The sequence below is a fragment of the Cylas formicarius genome, unplaced genomic scaffold (genome assembly GCF_029955315.1).
Source record: "Cylas formicarius isolate icCylForm1 unplaced genomic scaffold, icCylForm1.1 PGA_scaffold_5__7_contigs__length_24384050, whole genome shotgun sequence".
Taxonomy (NCBI): Eukaryota; Metazoa; Arthropoda; class Insecta; order Coleoptera; family Brentidae; genus Cylas; species Cylas formicarius.
Genome location: NW_026844341.1, coordinates 10,711,029 through 10,737,577, shown reverse-complemented (window position 1 = coordinate 10,737,577; position 26,549 = coordinate 10,711,029). Strand labels below are relative to the sequence as shown.

The following is a 26,549-nucleotide window of genomic DNA, read 5'->3' as shown; positions in this document are numbered from 1 at the left end:
TCCAGCATTTAACAAGAGGTGACACCACTATAGCATGTGCGCCACCACCCGTGTCTGAACTAATCGATAAATATTCTTAATTCAGCGATTTAAGCGGCGATTACGGCACTACGACGTGCATGTTTTTTGGGTACATCAAAACAAAGGCGTAATAAACATTTTTCTTATTCAAACCTATATTCTTACATAATATACATAGTACAAAAAAATTATACCCCTAAGAGGGATGTTTAAAAGAAAAACACTTTCTGTACAAAAAAACTTACTCTAATCTGTACAATTACAACTTGTAAGCAAATAAATTACTGTTTTAAAACAATATACAAGTATTTACCAAATTACAAATAAAACTATACAGAAAATTGTTTTAGAACAACTTCTCGATTGATGGTTAACGCTTACCCTTGCGAGCAGCGAAATTGGAAAACGTTCAAACCGTTAAAATCGTTGCATTTATTTATTTTTGTTGCCATTTTAAAAATAATCGAGATCATTTTGGGTTAAATGAAATAAGTTTTCCGCGCAAATGTCTTCTGAAGTTCAAAAACGACAAAAACGAATAATCTTTCCGCCTAACGGGATTAGTCAATTGGCACTTTCAAAATAGCACTTTTTCGGGAAAATTTCGCTTTTTAAACATCGAAAAAAACAAGTGAATCTACTACAAATAGGGGCGACGATGGCGAGCAAATTTTTGCGTTCGCTAAAAAATACATCTTTTTCATTTTCGAACAGGCACAGTATTACAAGGTCTTAAAAATAACACTGGTACATTTTTTTTTTTTCAAACAACAATCGTATATAAATTTATCCGGTCGTCGAACAGCGGACGCGCGCACCGATAGACCAGACGAAAAATTGATGATCATTAGCGATCATCAGCACTATTAGGAAACCGATTGCGCCATCTTAGCGGAGACCGGTGAGCAGGTTGGGTTCTGTTGTCTAATGCTTCCAGAAAATATTTGAAAGCTTTAAAACTTATAACATCTTATCTGAAATAATTTTTAATTCCAAAGACCTTTTTTTCAAAATATACAAAATGCGTTTGCGTGTGTGTATACTGTGTACGTAAACTTTGATCTTATCTATTGGACAAGTAAAACTCATTTGCAAGAAATTTTCACTTGACATAACAATAAAAGAAAATTCCCACTTTGAAATTCATATAGGACTATATAAATATTGATACTGACACAGTACTCCCAGGTTTTCTCATTAATCAATTAAGCGATGAAAGTACAACAGCACAAATATTGTTGAACTGTTTCATTTTTTACACCTTTGAAAATGAATATTGATAAAAATCGTAAATTTTTTTTAATTTTTATTTATTTATTAATTCTTGGGTAATAAGAGTTCAACTTCGCATACACCTCGCAAAATTGTGACTCGAATGAAATTTTTCAAAAATTTCATGGCATGAAACTGTTGGAATGCCGGTACTTGGTGGAAAGAAAAAAACTTTTGACAAAGTTAAATTAAAAAAAAAATTAAATCTTTATCTACCAATCTATATTTTTAAATGTGATTGAGTTTGTGCAAACCTCGTAAATATTCCAACCATAGCATAAACCTACTTAATATATCGGACTTTCCATAGCCACCTGTAATATTCAGAACTAATATGATGTTAACTACTCGGAATCTTTGTTTTTAGTTAATGCCTTAAAGTTTTAATTGCTTCAGTGGTCTTTTCATTGGGATTACAATATTCCGTTGTTCTAGCAATTCACGGGGAGCCAGGACTGAGGTCTGCGAGGCTTTCAGTAACAACTTGCTTTTCGCTGGATTGCGGTTACAACAAAAACCTTTATTCGGAATCCAAATTTTTGCATTTTGCCCTTGCCAACCTATTTTTTATTTATTTATTTCAAAATGCCCTCCTGAATCCGCGTTCCCGTCAACAAGCTGCGCACCGCGTCGCTAGATGGCGCGCCGTCGCTTTTCCCCGCGCACCGGTCGACGCGAGTCCGAAACTAACGACGGCCGCAACAGAGAAATAGTGTGTAAACAGGCTAAATACAGGTTCCGTGTCGAAAACAGACACACGAAAATCTACAACAGGAAGTTTTACCGTGCAACTTGCATCCGAATTAAAAAAAAAACAAAACAAAAAAAAACAGTTTCGCTTTGTACAAAAGTCCAAACGTTATATGTACAGTGGGGGGCGCGCGCGCGTGTGTGTGGGGGAGGCGGGGCCGAAAAAACGACAACCGCGTTCGCGGTTTATATATATATATATATATATATATATATATATATATATATATATATATATATATATATATATATATATATATATATGTACACGGAAAGCGGGACGATAGACACTTTTACTTATACATATCACACGGGAAATTGTAAATTCTACGTCTACGGGGTAGGGGGCATTATCACATTTTTCACGTCGTTCGGCTCGGACGTCGCGTCGCACGCGACGATCCTCCGCCCCGACTGGCGGTTCATCAACGCGCCGAGGGTGGCGAGCGCGTCCTTGACCGCGTGGTAGATGATGTTCTTGATCTGCAGCTTGTCCTCGTGGTTCGAGTGGGTGTCGCTCAGATCGCGAAACTCCTGGGTCAGGTGGAAACAGTGCGACACGTTCTCCGGACTGACGAAATCCTCCGCGACCTTGATGCAATTGTGCAGGTTGCGCACCTGGTGCGGCGCGCCCGCCGGTATGAAGACCGCGTCCCCGAGACACTGCACTATCGCGTAACCCTCGACGCCGTACTCTTTGTAGAGACGCTCGCGTAACGGCCCGTCCAGGTAACCGCTCTGGTCGTGGATCGGATCGTTGTGGGGCTCGAGACGGCCGCCCTTTTCCACCGTCACCTTGTTGAGGAGGTCGCGGATCTTGTCGGCGTCGCGCGCGTTGTAAATGTGCCAGAGGGCGCCCGGCAACTCGCCCTTGTCGCGCACGCGTCGCCTCGTCAGTATGTCGCAACCGGCCTCGTCTATCGCGCGGAACGCCTCCTTGATGTGCTCCTCCGAGTCGCCGTCCTTCGGGATGCCGACGTACACCATGACGTTGACCGCATCGCTGATGTCCAGATGGAGATTGGTCGTGCCCTTGTTCGGGTGCAACGCGGACCCGTAAGCGTTGTACATTTTCGGACCGAGATCGGGTCGAACGAAGCAGTCGGGCAGCCGGGACGCGAGGTTCAGACGTCCGCTCCGGTGCGTGTACTCGTCCAACGGCAGCACCTTCATTAGGTCCGCGAAACGCGAGGGTAACATTTCGGCGAAATCCTCGCCCGGCGGCCAGTCCTTCAGTTTCAGTAGCATCGGCTGTCCGCGGTCGTCTTTCAGCCGTTTGGAGAAGTGATCGAAGCCCTCCCAGAACTTGCGCATCGGCTGGTTCGGCACCAGGTTGCCGGTCATGCAGTTGATCAGGTCGTTCTTCTCGTCGCCAAAGTCGCGCGCGAACGCGTCCGGGTTCCACAGGTCTTTGTCGATGTTTTTCGTCACGTCCGACACTATGACGGGCTGCCCGCGCTTCCATTGGTCCTGCGTGCCAACAGAGGACGTATTAAGTTACGCACGGGGGAGGGCAAGGTTCGTTTCTACACAAGTCGGTTGGGATTCTGAACGGTAAGCATGAACGCGATAGAACAACTAAAAGAGGCAAGGTGGGCTGGCTACATGATAACGAAAACATTCTACAAGTCAGCCTCGACTAGATGGTATTATTTATCATTGCTGTTATCACCGACAAGTAAGCTAAATCAGGTACTTCCTTTTTCAAGTAATTGTTTTTCAGAGGATGGTATCAATTCGTTAATTTAGTCAAATCGGGAGATCGCAATGATTGACTGGTTCGTAAGAGCAACTTGCTCTGGATTTAAAGTGTCCAAGACAAACTCATCATACACCGATGTACAAATTCCAAAATGGAAAATTTTAGCGCCTTCTTAATAAGTCGAAAATTGCCGAATATCGTATTTGCGATAAGTTAGGTTCAATATTGGTACATATCATACCATGGAATATTAAAAATTTCATAAAACACCAACCTAATTGCTTTGTTTTACTTTGCATGCCGATAACTAACCATTAAAAACCTATGCCAATGTAGCGATATGTCAAACAACTAACAAAAGATGTTGGGGAATAGAGAAACCACTGCACACGGAGGACGTTTGTTCCAGCCCGGATTCAAAAAAGTTAGAAATAGATGGGAAAATTGTGTCGTTTGAAAATAAATTTGTTCAGTATCTTTTCATTGCATTGTTAGAGGCGTAGTACCTATAGTTTTATGAATTAGTGCTTGTTTTATGAAGATGCCTATGGATTTGTATGGTGTATTTGCTCGGTTTCCGAATGTCTTATATTCACGCTGGTATCCAGGCTAGACGGATCGGATATCCCGTATGAGATAATCATTTAGAAGTTTATTGCACTGTAGGAATATGTTAATAAACCTGGAGGATAATGAAATAGTCCAGACCCTTTCTTTACAAAGACATCCTTTAGGAATTTTGAATTATGTTTATTAATATTTGTAAGCTAAAATTAAGAAAAAAACAACCAAATATGTTTTCGGGAAATTACAATTGATGAATATATTAGATCATCTTACAAATATACGCTCAAATCCAAAAGATATACTTTTGATTTTAGATTTAGAACTGGAAAGAAATTAAGAATAGAGTTGTACTGTTGCCTCTGCAAAACCGAAGTAGTATTATTCCAATTTTTTAAAAGAACTATAAACATTATTTATTTTGTAGCAATAAATAATGAACCAATAGGAAATGTTTAAACATCAAACAGTTTTAAAATACAACCGTAACAAGACTTCTTGCAACGGCTTCAGGAAAACCGCAGATTTGCATGATAAAGCAAACCCATTTGCTGGATAAGGTATGCCATCGGACATGATATCTAATGTTGGGACTGGTCAATTGACCACTTCTTAATTGACATCTTGCAATTGTAGCAACACATCACAACAAACAACAAATCACCTTGTAGTAAATATAACAATTTAGATACGCTTGAAAATATTTTGATATTGATTTGTTATAAATTATTAGTTTAGGTACTTTAAAACATCAACTATTTTCTTTTTTCATATATGTAATGTATTATTATTATTAGAAAAGGGCGTTAGGTAGTGACCGCCGTTTGCATTTTCAGTGTCTCCAAGTTATCGTAAATGTTTTCTTATTAGCTTTTAGAGTTGTTTATTTCAGTGTAGTATATATATGATATATGGACGGTATAAAATTATGCATTACAAAATAAAGCAACCAAGAAGGGGTGAAGTATTACACCTAAATATTCTTAATAATTTTCTTCCATTTTATTACCAACACCTAGGTACGGTTGAAAAAAGTATGTTTTATTTTAATTAATTCCAATAAAAATATTATACTGTACAGAACAACAGAAAAAAAGGTCTTTCCTTACAATTTACAATGATGGCTTTTTGTTTTAAATCTATAACATATTTTAATTGTTATTTGAAACACTTAAAATAATATTTAGTGATGCTTCTTTTATTATTTATTAATTACAATTTGAATGGTTTAGTTTTCAATTCAAATGCAGACAATAATTTTGTTTGTTTTATTGATTTATAAAAAGAAGCAAAATCATATTTTATGTTGATTAAATCGTTGTTTTTTTTTTAATCTTACATTTTTTTCTGTACAACCTTCTTCAAGGAATACACGAATATCGATGCTTAGCGATTCCATTTACTTATCAGAACGACGCGACGACGACGTAACGCACAATATAAATAAATGTAAATTTCACTGTATTTTTTAAAATATTTCGGTCCAATTGACACAACAAAAATTGACCGATCAATTCCACAACCCTAATGACACCTATTACATCGATGACAATGGATGGTATGTTTTTCAGGCTTAATAGTTTTACGGAAGGAGGCTGGAAAGAAAGTAACTTCCATGGAAACGATTTCATATATTTTCCGTTTCCAATAAGGTGCCACTGACTACTGGGGCATAGTACATAGGAGCAGAGACGTTATCGATAGGTTCACAGCCAATGCTTGCTATATCTCGCCCATCAACCGGCAATGACCGAAATCAAAATTTGGATCACAGAAGAAACTCGCGCATACAAAACACACACTGTTTTCGTAGGGTGCCTCATTGAAAGGGTCCCGCCTGTTTCCAAACCATACCGCAAGAACTTTTCTTTTATGTAAAACCTAATTGTATTTTCCCTTAATGGCCGCCGAAACACGCAACATATTTACTAACCTGGAAAATTTTGTAATTCTCTTTGCAATTCGCGTCGCTCAGCCTGAGCAGCTTGCCGTCGCACAGCCACGAGTGAGGCACGTTGGGGTACAGGAGCTTGCTCTCCGTCAACGTCATGATCCGTATCGGCAACTGTTGCCTGCCCTTATTCTGCCAATTGTACCGCCGCACGAAATGTTTCAGTTCCATCTGCTGTTCCGCCTCCTCCTCCTTCTCCTGTTTGACTGGGACGTCGCCCAAGCCAAAACCGCACATCGGGTCGTCCGACGAGTCGGACTTGGACTTTTTCTTGTCGCCGCTCTTGGTGACCGGCGAGGCCGCCCTCGACGAGCCGTTCGCTTTGTGCGACGGCCGGATCAGTAGCTCCCTTAGGGTCGAAAAATTGCCCTCCTCCTCGCTACTGGAACCGCCGCCGTCCTGCTTCTTCTCTTCTGAATTCGAGAGGGCCACGTCCGCCAACCAATTCAGCGGAGAATTTTTCTCCTCCTTCACCCCGTTCATAGCCTTCGTTTCCTCTTTGCCGTCTTTCTTCACGCCATTGAGTTTTTCTGCCAGGATCAGTTTGACGATCTCCTTGCACTCGACGTTGTTGAGCTTCACGTCCTTGGCGTTCGGGCACGCGCAAAACTGCTCGATGCCCCACAGCTCACGCATCTCGTGGACCATCTTGCCCAGCTTTAGTAGGCAATCGTCCGCGATGATCTGCGTCAACATCAGCTTCTCCTGTTCGTGTCCCTGACGGTTGGTGCAGAGGAGCCACGCGAACTCGTCACGATCCTTGCCGGATTCGCTCATAGATTTGATGGTGCCGTGCTTTCGACTCTGCAAAAGACCCACGACGTCTAACGTCTAACGCGATCGTTACGGATTGACATACCTTGTAGCAGTCTAAACAGACCACGAAGCCGCACTTGCCGCACGCCCAATGGAAGTTGAACAGGGTCGTCTCGCATACGTCGCACATCTCTCTCACCCCTTGAACGACCCGTTTCCACGCTACAGTTTTGTCTGCGGCCAAAATACGATTCCCTTAACAATTACCAGTTAAACGACCGGTAAATTAGGTAGGAGAACAGAGAAAATCACTTTTAGTTACTTTTTTTTCTACGGTATAGAAGTATAGAGCAGATCAAACTGTTGGTTTTGGGTCTCAGAGGTAGCTAAGGATGTCAATGCTTTAGCTACAATAAACTCTTGAAAAAAAAGGACGGTGAGGTTGGCTACATGGAATTTGCAAGGTCTAAGAACTAAAAAAGAAGTTTTTCGGTAAGTTAAACGACAAAACATTGACGTATGTGTTCTAACTGAAACAAAAAAGAAAGGTAAAGGAAGTGAAATAAAAGATGAATATATCCATTTCTATAGCGGTGTGGACAAAATAGCAAAAAGAGGAGGAGTGGCTATTGCCATACATAAAAGACACAAGAGCATAATAAAGAGTTGGGAAGAAATTGCTGAACAGATTGTTACAATGAACATAGAAAAAAATGGACAAGGAGTCGTTATAGTTGGAATCAATTGACCACATCTTAATTGACTGGTCAAAAAATGTTTTAAATAACATCTTGCAATTGTATTTAATAATACTTTGTGTTTACTTGTAACTATAACATTCTTCAAGGAATATCCCAATAGGATACTTAGCGATTCGGGGAATCCCAATAATAATATCGACTCCATTTAGTTCCCAGAACGACGCGACGGCGACGTCATGCACAATATAAATAAATAAATATAAGATAAACTTGATCAGTCAAGTCCACAAACCTAACTAGGAACAAGTTGGATTAGCATTAAGCTGTTGTTTATTTTAGGTATTTTTCTGTCAATGCATAATGCCATTGGGCAAGGGAAAGATACAAAAAACAGCGCGATTATAAATATGCTCCTAAAAATCCCACTTTCTGGATTACTTAGGAGTAATAAACTGAACTCGAAACGCTGTCGCTTAGAGGAAAACAAAATGGAAAAGATGGCAACAGAAACATAAGAAGTTGACAAGAGTTTATATCGATGTCAGGAAACTAAAATAAGATAACCCAGAGATGGGTACACATGAGAGGGACATTTGGATATCTATCCGGTTGGCAGAACTGTCATGCCAGTCCCATTGTTCTGGTGTGCCACAGGACAGATGTTTGTTAAATATGTTAGCAATATCTTAATTAGAGAAAAAGTATAATGCTATGTATGGATATTACTATTTCGAAAAAGTTGCTTTAAAGTCTTCTTTAGAACATTCCCCAATTTCAAATTTATTTCACTAATTGCATATTGTCGTTTAGAAAGTTCACTCACCGTCGGCCATATGTTCGTCGTGAGTCTCCTTCTCTTGGACTAGAAGATCACAGAAGTGGTCGCCCACCTGTTTCAGAAGGAACCGGGACGTGTCCAAGTCTAAATCAGAGGGCGGGCTGTCGGGGTTTGGTAACCATAACTTCACATCATCCTGCAAAACGAAAATGACACACATTCAATTTCATCCGATTCGTCTCGTAGTTTAAATGTACAAATCCAACGAAGGATTTTGTGAACAAATTCAATCTCGCCACACAATCACTCTGTTTCGTTTTGGTAATTGCCATTGCTTCTTAAACAGTTGAGCTAATTTTAATGCGCTTTGAAGGTTTTGTTTTAATTGGCGAATTTCATGAGTTAGATAAAATAATAATAATAAGGCGTGTCTCACCTCCAAGGGATCCTTGTGGGGGTCGCTAAACCCGGCGATCGCCAACTGTCCGTTTTTCGTGTACCTCAGCCGTCGGAACGCGTAGAACCTGCAAAAAATGTTCGGCATGTTCCTCGAGCGCTGATTTGGCGTCCACCTGCATTCCCTGCACTTCGCCAGCTTCGGGGCAACCTGCGACAACAACACCACCGATTCGGTCAACCACTGTCAAAACTAATTGAAAATCAAAAAAATCAAATGTCCAAAGACCAAACAATATTTATTTTTTATATTTGGATTTTTTGTTGGATATGTTACGTCAATGATCTAACTTGATTTATATTCGATACGGTGTCCCTTTTGCATATAAACTTTTTCAAAATGCAAAAACGATAGTTGTCTATAAGTCTCTTGAGTTATGTAAAATTATTGGGCGTTCACTTGGATGAACATCTCAATTTTATCAAACATACAATTTATATAACATCTAAACTAAGCAGACTCTGTGTAGGCTCATAGTTGGCAATTGAAACAATCAGAACCTTTTATAAACAATCAGAACCTTTTATTTTTCTGGTAAAAAAATCAGCTTTTCTGAGGTGTTGGCAGAGAGGCAAAAAGCGTTTTAAGGCTCAAGAAAGAATCATAGAGGACATTTCTGGTCTTCACACCAGGGTGTCATGTGGGTCTTGTTTTTATTGCTTTGGGGTGCTTACAGTTCCGTCAGTATATTTATTACCTCTTGGCACTTTTGTAAAAACTCTGGTGCCTATTTCCAACAAACAGAGGTGGGTATTCACAAAGCATGAAACCCATCATTACAAGAAATAGAGATGCTCCTGGGATATCTGTACAAAGTTCACGGGTCTATTCTATAGTTCTATTAATGCTTATCAAATGCTACTGGTGAGCAGATTCTGAACCTAAAATTATTTAAAAACTGTGTTTTTGGAAAATAAAATTGTAGATAGTAGTTAGTATTGCACATCTGTTGTGTGTCACTTTTTTTTTTCGGGTCTATTTTATATTTTATAAAATTTGTCCACTATAATGAGTTGCACTACATTTGTTGTATTTTTTTTTTAAATTTCTATTTTGTTTTATAAAATTTGTCCACCGAAATTAGCAGATTGCATTGCGCTGGATCTGTTGTGTGTTTTTTCATTTCAATTTTGTTTTATAAAAAAAAACTATTTCATGTTAAATTAAATTTGTCTACTATAATTAGTACTTGCCATTGTACATCTGTTGTGTGTCCATTTCCATTTTATATTTTATATAATTTGTCCAGTATAATTAGTATTGCACTACGTCTGTTGTACGATTTTTTTTTATTTCTATTTTGTTTTATAAAATTTCTTTATAAAAATTAGCAGATTGCGCTACATCTGTTGTATGTAGTTGTATGTAGTTAGTAGTTAGTTTTGCGTCAAAACTGTTGTATGTCATCTTTCGTTTCAATTTTGTGCTTTATAAAAGAAAATTATGATAATTAGTAGTAGGTATTTCACTACATCAGTTTTATGTGTTTTTTTCATTTGTAGTTTATGTTTGATTAAATTTGTCCACTATAATTAGTAGATAGTATCGCACTACATTTGTTATATGAATTTTTTTGATTTTGTTTTATAAAATTTCTCTACCAAAATTAGCAGATAGCATTGCCATATATCTGTTGTTTTTTTCATTTCTATTTTGTTTTATAAAAAAAAACATAATTAGTAGTTACATCTGTCGGGTGCCTTTCACTTTTTTCATTTTATGTTTTATAAAATTTATCTAGAATAATTAGTAGTTAGTATTGCAGTACATCTATTATGCCTGATATAAACCTAATTTGCTGTTTAAAAAAAAAACAAATTTTGTCATCGCTTTGTCTGAAAAGATTTCGTTGGCGATTAAGGAACTTATTTATATATTTCATTCAATTATTACCAGTGTAAATTAAAAACCCCCCGTCGTGCGACGTACCTCGAAGCAGGGCCCGTCCTGCAAAAAACTCTCGCCCGTCTTTTTCAATTGGCCCACGGGTGGTTTGCGAAAGGGGTCGCGCTGGGGCTCGTCTTTAGATTTTTTCGCGCGCGGCTCCTCGCCTTTGTCGTTTTTTGAACCCTTTGGTCTTCTGCCCCGCTTTCGCGGCTCCTTGCCGTTGGGTTTCTTGCCGCCGCAGCCGCCTCCGTTTCCCGACACTACCGTGCTAGCGCCCGAGTCGCTGTCCTTTTCGCTACCCGACTCCTTGTCGCTGTCGCTGCCGCTCTCGCTCGCCAAGCTAACCGCCGGCTTGTCCAATTTTCGCTTTTTGTCGTCGACCGGCGGCTTCTTACCGAGGCCGCCCCCGCCTTTTTTCCGTTTCACCTTGGGCGGTTTTCGTTTCGGCGGACTCTTCCGCCCGCCCCGTTCCTGATCCGAGCTGGAAGAGTCGTCGCCGCCGCCGCCGCCGCCTCCGCCGCCCTTGCTGTTATCGCTCGGGTGTCCGTTGACACTCGACGACGATGACGACGACGATTCTTTCGCCTTCCGGTTAGCGGCGTTCTTGCTGGTGAAGTGTTTCGTTTTGCTGATACTGTTGACGGCCATGCTGCCGACCGAATGGATCGAATTAACAGGGCTCTCGTTTTTCGACGGGGGCGGACTCGGCCGGTTGATGTTGAGCGGCAACGTGACACAACTGCCCGACCCCACCACGCCGGTCGTGTCCTCCAGGTCTTCGCCAGTGTGCCGTTGCAGCCACGCCTTCTTCAGGTGGCGCACGGGGTAGCTCGAGCTGCGCAAATAACGAAATCGCGTTGTATATAAAACGAACTAATAACTGACGTTAAGTCAACTTCAAGTGGGACAAAACATTTTGTTATTTTATGACCATTATAAATATTACCTCCGCTCAACTTTATTGTGCTATATTTAAGAAGTAAAAAAAAAGTTTTATACTAATATTTATATACCAGGTGTCCCGGTATGGGTAACGAGGAACGGATATTAGGGAAACGGATGTTAGTAAAAATTTGAAAAAAAAAATCCGCTGAGATAAAATGTATATTCCATAATTGCTATTTTGAATTTTGTGCAAAATTTTCTGATACTGAAAATATGGCTACCGGTCGGGATTTAGCTGCGAGAGTACGAGAGATTCATTCAGAGCTGCTGACGAAAACAAAATCACGGTATTAGTGTTACTACATTTTAGTAAGGCATTCGGCATGCCAATCATGAGCTTATGTTTACATATGTGTCCATTCGGCAAAGTAATGAATATATAAATTATGCTTTAAATAACTTATATAATATTGCTATGGATCGTCTACTCAAAATCAATCTTACTAAATCAGCCGCTGCAATTTTCGGAAACGACGTTCAAGTTGAAAATTGAAAAAAATCAGTTCTTGTTAACAATTAACGATACTAACTATCTCTTTCTGGAGACTTATCTTAGAAATTCTGACTTGTTTTCTAGATATTTTGAAGCTGGAACATCTGACTTATCCTTCACACTCTGTCTTAGATAGATAGAGTTTGAAGAGTTATTAGTATGCCCATAAAGTAATAGATCTTGTTTATTATGTGTTTTAGCGAAAAATGTAAAATACAAAAATTATAGATGAGATTAAAAGAAATAATTTGGCTACTTTTTTGTCAAAAATGCCATGTGTTTTTAATACCTTATATTTTTGACGCCGTTTGCGACAGCTGTAATTTTATTGTGTCAACAACTTTATAAAGTGGTAGTCATTTATCCTATACTTGTCTTGAAGTTGGTTCGAATCGTTTTTACAGAGCGAGTGAAAATTTAATTTAAAAAATTATTTTTCTTATTACTTCCAATAATTAGTCCCATTAAGGCTCTTTCAATTTTATTAAGCATTCTATATCCTTAAACTTAATATTTTTATAATTTTTACCACTAAACTACTGACAATTTCCAAACCGTAAGAAAATATTACAAAACAAATAAATACTATCCAAACAGAGACGAATTAAGTATAATTGTTTCGTTACATGTTTATATAAACTATCATTTAAACAACAACAAAAACAATTTAAACAATATATCAATCAATCAATCACCCTGTCAAAACGATTCGAATTAACTTCAAGACGGGTATAGGATAAGTGACCGTATTACTTTATAAAATTTCTGGAATAATAAACTGACAGCTGTTAGAAGAAATGGTGTCAAAAATATAGGTCATTAAACATAGGGCATTTTTGAGGAAAACGTGACTATAAATCCGAAAACACTCATAATATCCGTACATTGGGTGATTGAGTATAAAAGGGAGCATCTCTCCTTTGGTTTGGATATTTATGAATGTTTGAAAATAATTTTAAATTGTTTTTTTTTTCTAAAACAAAGAACAAATCAGACTATTTGGACAGATATACAGATATAAATGTATGAAGAGTAAAAAACCATATAGCAGAAACTTGCACAACCAGCGAAGTATTTAAGAAAAAAATTCGAAGTGAGTAAAAACATGTTTCATCGATAAAATGTTTGGCCTTTTTCTTGAAACATATGAAACTAGCTGTTCCCGTAAAAAAATAATTTTTCATTGCGCTATTGTATATTTTAAGACCAGCGTATTGGGGATTTTGCCGGCAGATTTTCAACCTGGACTAACCATACAATGATGCACAACAACCTTTTCTGAATCGTTAGTTCCCATGAGGAATCAAATAACTGTAGCAAAAGGAATACACATATCTACGCGTGTGTAAAAAATAAAAATAGAAACTGAACTTACTCGAAAAACACTTGCATTTTGTTTGTTACCTAAACATTTGCCTGATTTTTTTTCTAATTACTGCTGATAAGGTTTAGTTAGTGTTACAAAGTTAATAAATGCTGTTGTAGGAAAAGCTTTTTTGAAATGGGGGGAGAGCTGAGAACTTATATGTTATTTTATTTGTCAAGTGAAGTGTAGCAAGTTTGGTTCATCATGAACGGATCCGCGTTCGATTAAAATAATTTTTCTCCTCCCCACCTGCTGCTAGTCTTCTGCGGTCCGGGACTGTTGGACTTTTCCGAGTCGACGGCGCTCGGCGTGACGCTCGTCGGCTTGAGGGGCGTGCCCGGCGACTCTTCGGACGGGGGCGGGGCCGGCGTCACGCTCGTGGGCGGCGTGGGCGTTCCGGCGTTGCTCGGAGGCGGCGTCGCCGGCTTGGTGATCGACTCGGCGCTCGGCGGTCGCGCCGCCTCCGTCGTTACCGGCGTCACGCTCAGATCCGGCAAGTTTTCGGTCAAGACGGTCGGCGGAGCGGCGACGGCGGCAACGGTCGTGGTAGTGGTGGTGGGGAGGTTTCTATACGCGGCCGTGTTGACCAGCGTCGTTATGGTGGTGGCCGCGCTAGCGATCAACGGACTCGGCTCGCTGACTCGCGCCAACTGGGGTTGCTGCTGCTGCTGGGTCTCCGTTTCCGCGCGAATCTCCGCCAATCGAAGGAGACGTCGCCGCATCACCTCGAAAGAGGGTTGCGGCTTCTCCGACGACTTGTTCGACCCCACGCCTAAATCCAAAGGCTGCGTCTGCACCTGGGGTAAACCCGGCGACATACCGAAACCGGGATGGGTGCGGGACGCGGGTAGCGGCGCCGACGAGGCCGTCGGCGGCGACGTGCCCGGCTGATTGAGCAGCTTGACGGAGAGGCCGCCGGGTGGGGCGGGACCCGCCGGATACATCCGTTCGTAACGGTCGATCGCGGACGTGGTGCGGCTGCTGTGCGCCGGCGGCGGACACGTTACTATCGAAGGGGCGGCCGTCAACGCCGGTATGTGGTACTGCGACACTTGCTGGTACGGCGACGGCGACGCCGACGGCGGTTTCGGCAGCGGCATGGGCACCGCGTCGTGGGTGACGGGGGGTCGGGTGGCGACCGGCACCACCGACACCATCCCCGCGGACGGTTTGCCGTAAATATGGTGCGGCGCTGGCGACGACACCTTCGGCTTCGAGTTGGCAGACGACGAGTTCGACGCGGTAAACGCGGTCACCGCGGCGGCCGTCGTCGACAGGAACGGATACGGTTTGGTCGACCCGGAGGGGAACACCATTGTCTGCTGCGCGCCACCGACGCCGCCGGCGTCCGACGTCGTCCTGAAGCGCAGGTCGGGCGACGCGTGCTGCTGCCCGTGCGGCGATTGCCGGTGATGATGGGGACTCGGCAGCTGGCGATGCTGCTGACCGCTCGTCTTCGAGTCGAGGTGGTGGTGGGGGCTCGCGGAGTGCGGCAGGTGGTGCGGCGACTGCGTCGGGCTCCGGTACTCGTAGATATTCGCTTTTTGCGAACCCGCCGACGACATGTAATGGCCGATCATGTCGTTCCTCAGCTTCGGGCTCGGACTGAGCGCTATCGAAACGCGCGGCTCCAGATGGTGCGGGTTTTTCGCGTCGTGCTTCACGATCACCGAGTTCTTCATTTCGCTGACCAGGGGCGGCGGATTCGGCAAGTCCATCGGGTTCGTTTTGGTCACGACCAAACCGCCGCCGGGGGTCGTTTTGTGCTGCAGCTCCGCCCCCTTCTTTGGTTCGTAGTACGCGTTCTGGGGAGCGGTCTGCACTTGGTATCCGTATATAGCGAGCTCGCCCTTTTGCATTATCGACGGGTGCACGTTGGGTAACTTGTCCGTCGCCGCTTTCGCGGACGACATCCTGCTGTGAGCGGGTGGTGGAGGGTAATCGGACTTGGCGGCCTGTTTCTGCTGCTGCTGCACGGGGTAGTACGACCGGTGGTTGTTGGGGTCGGCGGCGCTCCGCACCGACGCTAGATGCCGCTGCTGCTGCTGCTGGTGGTGTTGTTCCCTTTGGTGCATCTCTTTGCGCTCGTCCTCGGAGGCGCGGGACGGGGGCGGCCTACCGCCGCCTATCGAGTTCCATTGCTCGCGTTTCTGTTGGGCCGCACGCAGAGATTTCTCGAAATGGTTGTGCAACGCCTGTTCCTGCCTTTCTTTCTCCTCGCGCTCGCGCTCCTGCTTTTCCCGCTCCCGTTCCCGTTCCATTTTCTCGCGTTCCTGTCGTTCCCGTTCGAGCCGTTCTTTCTCTTTGTGTTGCTTCTCGAGCTCCTGGCTTTGCCTGCAAAACCAAACGGTTCGAATTACGGGCTAGTCGGAATTTTTTTCTTACTGCGAGGGAGCTAAAATCTTTATTGCACCGTTAAACACGATGATGATTGTCAATAGTCCCGACAGTGGCAGGCAGGGGGGCCTTAATGTTAAAAATTAGAAATAGAATTCCCTTCTGTAAAATACTAATTACACACCGATTTTACGTGCGGAAAGTATTATTTTACGACGGCACTTTCGTTTCCCACGGATCTGAGATACTTCGGGACATTTCCATGGGATTACCGCATGAGGTACACCACACTGTCTAAAATCCGAGTGTCTGTACGCCACAGACAAAATTATATATGATAGAGGGATAGATAAATAAACAGAATTTTCAGGTTATGACCAACGATTTTTTTATTGGGATATCAAAGTTAACACTTATTTTAAATGATTTATCTTATTAAGTTTCATCATTTTTAAATAGGAATTTTGATAATTTTAAGCGGTAAATTCATAGGGTAGGTAGGTTAAAATGCAGAACAGGAACAAAACCTCTCAACAAATTGAAGTAAAATTGATTTAATATTTTATGGTAGCTCAAAAAGAAGACATTTCTCAGATATACAGGAACAACATATCAAACATCAGGAAAAGATGAAAAGAATGGTGTATTCATTTTAAGAAAGCGACAACACAACCATGAACACTTGGGGGACCAAATACAAAACAGGAATTTTAAGAGTTGTTTCAGAGAAGCATGTATACACTACAATTGTACCAAGGTAAAGAAATTATTAGTATCAAAAATATTTGTAGAAATGAGTACAATACACTGCACCACTGAAACCATTAATAAATTTCAATTACGTTAACGTAATTTTGGTCATTCACTTTAACTCGGGACGTATCTCTATATAGAGGTGGAGGCGATCGAATATTCCTGTAGAACTAGAAGATTTGGCTAAAGTTCTGAGAGCAAGCGAATAGTGTGGCACAAAAATTTGGCATCAGCCATTTTTCTCGCAAGCCCCGGTATGAAAGGATTTCAATTTCAAAGAGAGAGGTAAAAAAATGATTTTCCATTCGTTAGTAATATTAGCCATATGTGACCTTTCTTGACACTATTTAAAGTACTCATTTCAGATTTATTAAAAAAATTACTAGCAGTTCCTAATAAGGTGTATAAACTTTGTCACAAAAATACAAATTGTTATTGTACGTGAAATACAAGAAATTGTAGATGGAAAAAAATTATTACGAAAATACTATGTCTTGGAAATAATTATTAAAATGCCTATTTCAAATTTTTGTTCCATTGCAACCATCTGAACAGTTTTACACCAGAAAAGATGAACAATCAATATAAATATTTTCTGCTACATCAATTCAAAAATAGCTTTGGTGGGGCGATCATTGGCAGACGCCGAGCAGTTTGCTGCACCGCTCTGGGGCTCTGATTCCAGTAGCCGGATCCACGATGCTGCAGATTTTAAAGTATTTTCGTATTGCAAATGTCTCACATTATTTGTAAAGTACGCTAGAGGTGGGGGCTCATAAATGTGTGTCACCCCAAGGTTAACTCGCAACTGGCTGGTACAAGTTGCACAGTGAATTTAGTCAGCTCATAATCGGTTTCATTCTCATCATATATTTTGCTAAAAAAGAAATTTTCACTTATCTATTATTGTCATTTCTATGACGAAGCTTAAGAAATGTTAATGTGTGTTAATGTTACACCACAAAAACTTTAAATTTTGCTTTTACTCAACTTGCCGACGTTTCGCCACTCATCAGTTTCAGTTAAGTTCTGAAGAAGCCAGCCAACGCTTTGAAGGGTAAGATTCGATTCCGAAAAAATCCAAAAATACTTTAGTAAGGGGATTTTTATATCGGAAACATTGTAATTTGACAGTTGATACTAAATAGGTATAATCCGAATACGAATTAGCAAAATGTTGGTTGTTTTAAAGATACACGACGTACATCGGTTGCTAAATCCGCGCAGAACACATATGAATTCCCATGAATACGATTTTATTGAATATTATTTCGTCGTTATGGCCTCCTATTTATTACAGCCACCAGCTAAAAGTTGACGTCTACCAAATCAAATTAATCTTGAGTTTATGAATGTAAATACTGACAACTGTATCTTTAAAACAAACACCTTACCTTACTAAGGTATTTTGTGTTTTTTTCTGCCTGCAAATCTACAAATACTTGCCCTATGCCTCATTAATTATTTACCACTCTGTATCGAATAAATTAAAAGTAAAATTTCAAGTTTTTAATGTGTATCGCTCTTAACATTTCTTAAGCTTCATCATAAAAATAACGAGTTATGGATAAGTGAAAAATCATTTTTAAGCAAAATGAGTGGGGTTTACACGATAGCAATGAAACTGATTATGAACTAACTGCATTCGTTATGCTACCTCAACCAGTTGCGAAGTTGAGTGAACCTTGGGGTGACACACATTTATGGAACCCTACGCTTAGTCTATTTTACAAATAAGGTGCGACATAGTATTTCCGCTATAATTTTCTGCCGTCCACATTTTTTTGTATTTGACGTACAATCCACAGTGCCTGGTCCAAGTAAAAATAAAGAATAGCCTTTTGTATTTTTATGACAAAAACAACCCCTATCTTCACACCTTCATTAATTTAGGACTTCAAAAAGTGCCAAGAAAGGTCAAATACGTACTGCCATTTTGAAATATATATTGTTATTTGACAATTGTTGGTGGATTTTATTAACTTATATCTCTGACTCCCAAATCTCATTCCCATAATACAGGGACTTGCGAGAAAATGACTAACCAAACTAATATCTACTTCACTCGCTTGCTCCCAGAACTCTAGTCGAGTGGTACAGTTCTACAGGTATACTCGATTGCATCCACCACTGCATAGAGGTAGGTACATACTCAGTTGCTTGCTACCGCACGGGTTTGTGAGCAATCGGATATTTTCGGAAATATTAAAGTTCTCCAAAATATATGCCGTTTTAACAACCATTTATGGTTTTGAATTCGGAATGAGTTTAAGACCCGCCTGTGAGGAAGGGATCACCCAATCTTTTCAGTCTATGTGGACTGTTGTATTTTAAGAGTATGATTTAAAAGAGACTATATCAACGGTGAAACTCAATACAAATCCGTCAGCTTTCAGCATTTGTATGCACGAAGTATCGAAGTACGGGACTGGAACGTCATTGTGGAATAGCGATTCTGTTTATTGAAGATTACAAAGAGAAACCCAAGTGAAGTAGACCTGCGGTTAGACCTTCATAAAAATTTACCAAAATTAAATACCGGATTGTCGTAAAAACGAAAAAAAAAATAGATTTCTACCGCGCAGAAAAAGTATAATATGCAACAATTAAAATGCCGTTGACTACACTTGTTGCACAACATACTATCTTGCAGACGTGGGCAAAGTTCGTTCTTGAAAATGGCTAACATTAGTAAAACGGCACTGTCTAAAAATGAGAAAATCATTATTCTCAATTTATTCGAAGCTCTCTTCGCCACCAAACCTCAACATTGGCAGTTGCAAAAATGGATAAAATATGACCGAAGTTGCACAGTAAATTCACAATTTATCCATTTTACTTATATTTACATACATACTATTTTACATATTTTCATTCACCAAACTCGTCTATCTTTTGTATGCACATTAGTGTGACCCTATTGTAGGAAGGAAGCGGACGCGTGTAAAAACTGAAATACGAAAACTTATCATTGTAATTTACCTGTACTAGCAGTACGGCGGCCACTATAAGAGCTTTGTAAACTCTGTTTTTAAATGGAATAATAGTGAGCCCCAGAACTAACTATAAACTGTTGCATTTGACCTAAATTTGGGACATCATTTTTATACATATAGAATCTTAAAATCACGTTATAAAAAATATTTAAATTAAGTAATAAGCATGTACATAGTGTTTAAAGAAAAACAACTTTCATACGCTCTATGTTTACAACATTCTGTGGGAATTTCAGTTATTAATTTCAAAACGAAATTTAATGTCAAACGAACAAGTTTGCCACTTTTTTGTTTTTTTTTTTTAAATTTCATTAAAAAAAACAAAGATTTCATTTTTTCTTCAAGAATAACTCTTAAATACCCTTCAAAAATCACTATTATTCTTTTTTGTATACTGAGTTAGTTGCAAAATTATCAAAAATATGCTTTAAGCAGAAGGGAAGAAGATGGAATCAGAAAAAGCTACGAACAGAAGAGACTTACGAGAAAATGGAAAAGTGGGAACATTTGGCGCTTAGGATGTGGAAAACGGCGACGAGAGCTATAGTAAAATCGCAGTATACAGGGTGATCTCTAATTGAATGTCAATATTTAAGGGGCGATTTTTGGGTCAATTATTTTGAAAAGAAAACTTTATATGAACATATGCCCTAAACATTTTAACTTCTGAGATAGAAGGTGCTAAAATTTTCAAAAATAAAATATCTGTAATACCACTTTAGATATTCGGATTAAATTTGGCACACATCTACCGTGGGTTCAATTTATCTTGATAACCTTTTAATTGACTGTAACTTTTATGCTTTTAGAGATATCAAGGAAAACAAAAAAACAAAATGTAGGGTACCACGTTTTTCCCAAGTGACGTATAGAACAAAACACTATCCGTTTTCTGACATCGCATTTTTTTAAATTGAACACTGTATATATCTGTTTATTAGAATACATTTACATTTACACTTTGCATTTCCACTCGTTTTTGACAAATCTTCAAAAATAGGAACGATAATTACACTAAAAATGACTAGCCACACTAAAGTAAAAAATTCTTTAACCATTCTAAATACTTCCTCATTTGTAATACACTCCAATTGTATGACATCTTGCATTTGGTAACGTTTCCGGATTGTCTCTTAACTGATTGAATGCCTCTTTGCCAAAGTTCCACGACATTATTACAAGGAGTTCTGCGCACGAGATTTTTTATGGGCCCCCAAAAGAAATAATCCATTAAAGTTAAGTCGGAATTGTTGGTTGACAAAACCATAGTTCCGCCATACTTACCTATCCAACCACTGGGATATTAGATGTTAAGAAAATGTTTAACTTGCACAACATTGTGAAGAGGGACACGGTCTGACTGCCATATAATCAGCGCTGATATATTTAGGTGTAAATCTTCTATACATTGTTTTATGGGTTGCAAATAATGATCTCCAGTTAACTTTTGTTCTATAAATATCGGAATCAAAATATGCCCGTCTATGACACCACACCATACATTAATTGATGGGTCCCCCGGGTTCCCTGGGTATTTGTCTACGATTATTTAAAGAGCAATATCGTATATTTTGTCTATTACAACACTTTCTTGTAGTGAACGCACTTTTTATCAGTCCATAAAATGTTTTTCCAAAAATTATTATTATCATCATGACTATTTCAAAAATCCAAACAAAACTGCATCCTCCTTTCGACATTGTTCTGCACTAATTTTTTGAGTTTTACGAAATTTAAATTCATTATAGTTATATTCTATCAAAACTGAGTGGATTGATCGCCGAGAAATATCTGTCTCTTCATATACTCTAGTAATTCAATCCATAGAATCCTAATATGTTTGCCTTGTTTTCTTCAATTAAAACCTTACTATTCCGGCATACCTTTTTAGCATTTAATACGTTACCGTTTTCTGCAAATTTCTTTGCCAGCTTTGGAAATATCCGTTTTGAAGGAGCTCGGCGCTCTGAATAAAGTGATGGAATTACCGATATTTAAAAAATAAATCTTATTTTTGAAAAGTTTCGCACCCTGTATCTCGAAAGTTAAGACATTTAGGATATATGTTCATATGATGTTTTCTTTTCTAAAATGGACCCCAAAAGTCGCCTCCTTAATTATTGATATTCAATTGGAAAACACCCTGCATATATATATAATTCGAAAAAAGTGACATACTATCACGTCGGCGTACCTGATCATCCGCTCCGTGTGGTGCCTGTCCTGGATGAGGGCGGCCGCCCGCTCCCTCTCCAGAAGTTGCTCGTCCGTCGGATGGCCGGTCTGCTGCCCCAAGAGGTGAGTCGGCACCCCCGCGTACCGCTGTTTCCATATGATGTCGGAAAACGGCGAGTGGTACAGCGTATGGGGCGACAGATGGGGATGGTGGGGGGCCAGATGGTGGGGCGGCATTAGCGACGACGGGGGTACGGGCGGGTAGATAGACGAGGGATGGCTCCCGGGGGCGGAGGTCGGCGGTTGGGGGCCAGATGAGGCCGGCGTGGTCGGATGCGACATGAGCAACGTCTGGTGCTGTACGCTGTGTATGTGCCGTATGTGGGGTTCCTCCAGGAGCAAGCTGGGGTCTCTCCACACGCGCACCTGTTCCTGATGCAGCTGCTGCTGCTGCTGCTGGTGGTGATGCCCGCTGCTCGCCGCAGGTATAAACAGGGGCGACCTGGTTGCTGGTTGAGTTGTGTTTGATGATGCCGATGAGATGTGGCCGGATGTGTTCGGCTCGTCGGTCGAACTTAACGCGCTGGATCTGCAGATAAAGAAATGATCGTTCAGCCAATTGATGTAGCCTCAACAATTCCAACGAGATAAACATTTCGGAAATAGGAAAATTAACAAACCAGTATTATAAACAAACTTTGACATTTTTGAATTGAAACGCGAAAAACGCAACATTTAGTTTATGATGTTTTGATTTTGATAGTGATCTTATACACTTAAGAACAGTACACCCTTGTAAAATCTTTGTTCATGGTTCGATTTTAATTATTTTTTGTTGGATAGGTATACTTGTTTTCCTAATTGCTTCAACTGTCATGGCCAACTGAGACTATTTAACAAAAGAGAGAGAAGTACTATTAGGGATTAAAAAAATAAATAAATTGGAAACCAATTTTTATTCAGGAGCACGTGGAACCCAACTCTACCAATTTTTATAATGTTTCAATACAGGGTGTTTGAAATATCGTTTACTCCCCGCTTAAGGGTGCACATCGTCGTAAAATTTTTGATTAGAGTTTAATTTTTTTTTTATTGGATAGATCTCTTAAAAACGCACTAAAACCTTTTTCTGATTACATCAACCTGAAGTCATGGCTTATTCAAACTACATAAAATCTCACTATACTAATTTTCATGAAATTCGAATACAGGGTGCTCGAAATACAGCGAGCGTCTCGCTTAATCATTGCTCGAGTAGAATGTTTATATATGGCGATTTTGATACCTTTCTTTTGCTGGATAGACCTTTCTAAAGAGAAATGAAACGGTTTTTTCGTATAGCGTCGACTAAACTCATGGTTAACTGACACAGTTTTTTGAAGCGAGAGTATAGATTAGATAGATAGACTCGTGTTCAGGACTACCTAAAAGTAACTAACTAGACTAAATGGTTTAAAGAAATAAATATTGTAAAACTTGTAAATAACGATTATTTTGTATGCGATCTTGATTATACAAATTTCAAAAATAATGTTAAAAAAGACTTGGTAAGGGGCATTTATTTTTTAGTAACATCTTAAAACAACAGCATTAATAAATCTTAGTATTCGAATCAAAATTAAAACATAAATTAACGAGTGAATTTGACAGTCGAATATTCGCTCCTCTATGGCAAACTTGTTTTTTTTGCCGACGTCAACCAATTTTTTCATTATTAGATGAGAATTAAAGATCCTTTTTAATTAAAAAAATTCAGCGTTGTAAAGGCTGTGTAGTTAATATTTAATCCTCTCCAATCATATTTAATTTTAAGAAAATCATTAGTGTCTTCCAGTGAAATCTATCCAACAAAAAAGAATTATCAAAACTGAGCCATAAACAAATATTCTACAAGAGTCATGCTTAAGCGAGGCGCCCGCAATATTTGGAGCACCCTGTATTCGAACTTTATGGAAATAGTATAATACGTTTGTAATCTAGTGGGATGTATCGTACCATCAAGTACGTCAAGCATACTTCAAATAGTTTTAAAGTATTGGATAATTGTTTTTCCTATATTTCTTTTACTTTTTTTATTTTCTATTTACTTCTGTCTAAGCGGTTTGTGTTAAAACTCTGTATACTGTATAAAAAATTTTAAATTATAAATTTACAATAAATCTTTTTAAATGCAAAGGTTACTCTGCGAATATTTTCTCTAATTAAAAAAAATCTGATGTAGGTCATACGTATAAAACGTATTAGTATTAGAATTGAACAAAATCTAAATGATACCTAACAAATCGTTTTAGTCACTTCCGAGATAAAAAAAAGGAGAAAATTTTTAAACGTGTTGAACATCCCACTATTTAAAGAATAGAAAAAATCTATCAATTCAAAAAAAAGCTTCTGAAATAAGATCTTGATCTGCGGGATGTCATGGATACACAGCAAAAACAAAAATAGCTAAAAATTTATTAACGTAGGATTTTAAAAAAATGTCCAAGTGGAATAACGAGAACGGTTTATGGTGATCGCAACGGTATAGGACCAAGCAACGAGCGGTACCTCGATCCTGAGCGCTCATCCCCACTGCCCGAACGCAGTGAGCTCACACCAGAGTCGCTGCGGTCGTCTGGGAAACGTAAAGAGTTGGGCGTCTCAGAATTGAAGTCCATCCTGCTGAAAGGCGAGGATGAAGACAGGGGTCCGTCATCGTCACCTAAAACAAGCAAGAAAAAAAAAGATTACGACGCTGAGTTGTGAAAATTCGAATTTAATTTATTAATAAATTATGTCATAATAGAAAAGATATTATTAACACAACTTTATTTTGCTCTCTGTATATTTTTAGTTAGGAACATCTAGTATAACGCATTATATAGTGCGCACTCAATGATCTCTCGGCAGATGTTTAGTTTTGATGAGTAAAATTTCATTGTTACACTAAGAAATAGTCAAAAAAACGCAAATAGATGTTGATGTTTTTAATTTCTGAGTATTTGGTTTCTGTACCGGAAAAAAATCGAAAAATTTAAAGTAATTATCGAAATGCATTCCAAAAAAAAAAACAGAAAAAAGTAAAAGCAGGATTGCATAAAGAAAAAAGGGAAAATTTCGCAAAATTGCAGATATTCTAAAGTTTTATGTTTTTTTTTCTGGCATTATTGAACATAGTGTAAAACGAAAGGGCACAAACAACATTCGCGAGTCATATTCATTATTGAGATACATGGCTTTTTTGAAAACCTCGATAGAAGAATTTTTTACTTATAAAAAAATATTCTTTTTGAATATTTTGAATTTTGTCATATGCAACCATAAGAAACTGATAATTTTATGCCAAGTGGCTAATAATAACTAAATAATGATATAATAACTTAAATCGAACGACATATTTTTTTAATTTTAACTTAAAAATACTACAATATACAGAAATTTCAATTGAAAAAAAAAACTTTAACTATAAAAATTAATGCCAAAAAAGTACTCCACTGATTTAAATTTTATTTCAATTTCTTTCAGATAAAACAAACAAACAAACTCACCTCTGATAGAACAATCCGGCTCTCTATCGGCCTTGGTCGGTGTACTGATGATGGTCCTGCCGATATTGATATTCGCCACTATAACACAATCGTCTTCACTATTACAGGCACTAAGCTCCACCTCCTCTTTCACTTCACCACTATTATTGCACTGCACAGATTCATCTGCCTCCTCACTTTCTTCGTGCACCGATTCACCACTAACTACACTGACGCGATCATCGATCGCCGCTTCACCCTCACGATCTCGCTTCCGGGTTTCTTCTTCGACCGCTGCCGGCGAAGAAGGTTTCGATTGACGCGCAGTAGAAGACGACTCGTCTTCTTCGCGCTGACACTCTAGAGAAGACGGCGGCTCGTCGTCGCGGAACTCTACGGAAGGAGGCGTGTCCTCGCTTTCTTCGGACAGAGGCGGTTCCTCTAAAAGTGCCCTGTTGAGGTAAAGACTGCCGTTCTGCAAGCAGTCCTCGACGACGACCTCGATTTCCCGAAGTTTAGAATTGTTCGCCTCCTCTAGGACCTTTTTCTTGTTCACCGAACGACCGTGATTTTTGCTGCGCGACTGATTGTTCTCGAGGTCTTCTTTTATGCTGTTCGCGTAGCGTAACCTGGTAGTGGGGGTGTCAGTCTCGCTGGGTTTCCGTTTCTTTGACTTTGTGCCGTAGCCTGAAACAAGGAAAACACCGTGAGGGGTATGTCCGACCGGATTCGTCTATAATTAATTGAATGGGATACGCGGGAAGAAATTTTACCGGGCTTATTACTTATTTACCTGACATTTTTTTAAAATAGGAACGCTAAAAACTTTACCTATAGTTCATTGAATAATGATAAAAATGGAGCAGCGAACAAACCTCAGCTGGATTATTAGCGTTGTATGTAGCTGCAATAATTATTAAAATTATATATATATATATATATATATATATATATATATATATATATATATATATATATATATATATATATATATATATATATATATATATATATATATATATATATATATATATATATATATATATATATATATATATATATATATATATATATATATATATATATATATATATCAAGACAACTGATGCTTTTCTCATATGTTAATCATGGCTATTGTA

General features: G+C 39.3%; 1 protein-coding gene across 4 annotated transcripts in view; it reads right to left on the bottom strand.

Moving 5' to 3' along the window:
• Positions 1-1,653: 1,653 nt before the first annotated feature.
• LOC132702553 (lysine-specific demethylase 3B) overlaps positions 1,654-26,549 on the bottom strand; it is a 547,286-nt gene continuing 522,390 nt past the window's right edge. For all 4 annotated transcript variants that reach the window (XM_060671261.1, XM_060671262.1, XM_060671264.1 and 1 more), the window contains 10 exons: positions 25,432-26,097; positions 24,452-24,605; positions 21,924-22,493; positions 13,893-15,977; positions 10,882-11,674; positions 8,932-9,102; positions 8,541-8,691; positions 7,120-7,250; positions 6,243-7,064; positions 1,654-3,513 (listed from right to left, as the gene is read on the bottom strand). In XM_060671261.1, coding sequence (XP_060527244.1) covers positions 2,377-3,513; positions 6,243-7,064; positions 7,120-7,250; positions 8,541-8,691; positions 8,932-9,102; positions 10,882-11,674; positions 13,893-15,977; positions 21,924-22,493; positions 24,452-24,605; positions 25,432-26,097 — 6,680 coding nt within the window. In that variant the 3' untranslated portion in view covers positions 1,654-2,376. The remainder of the gene's footprint in view (positions 3,514-6,242; positions 7,065-7,119; positions 7,251-8,540; positions 8,692-8,931; positions 9,103-10,881; positions 11,675-13,892; positions 15,978-21,923; positions 22,494-24,451; positions 24,606-25,431; positions 26,098-26,549) is intronic.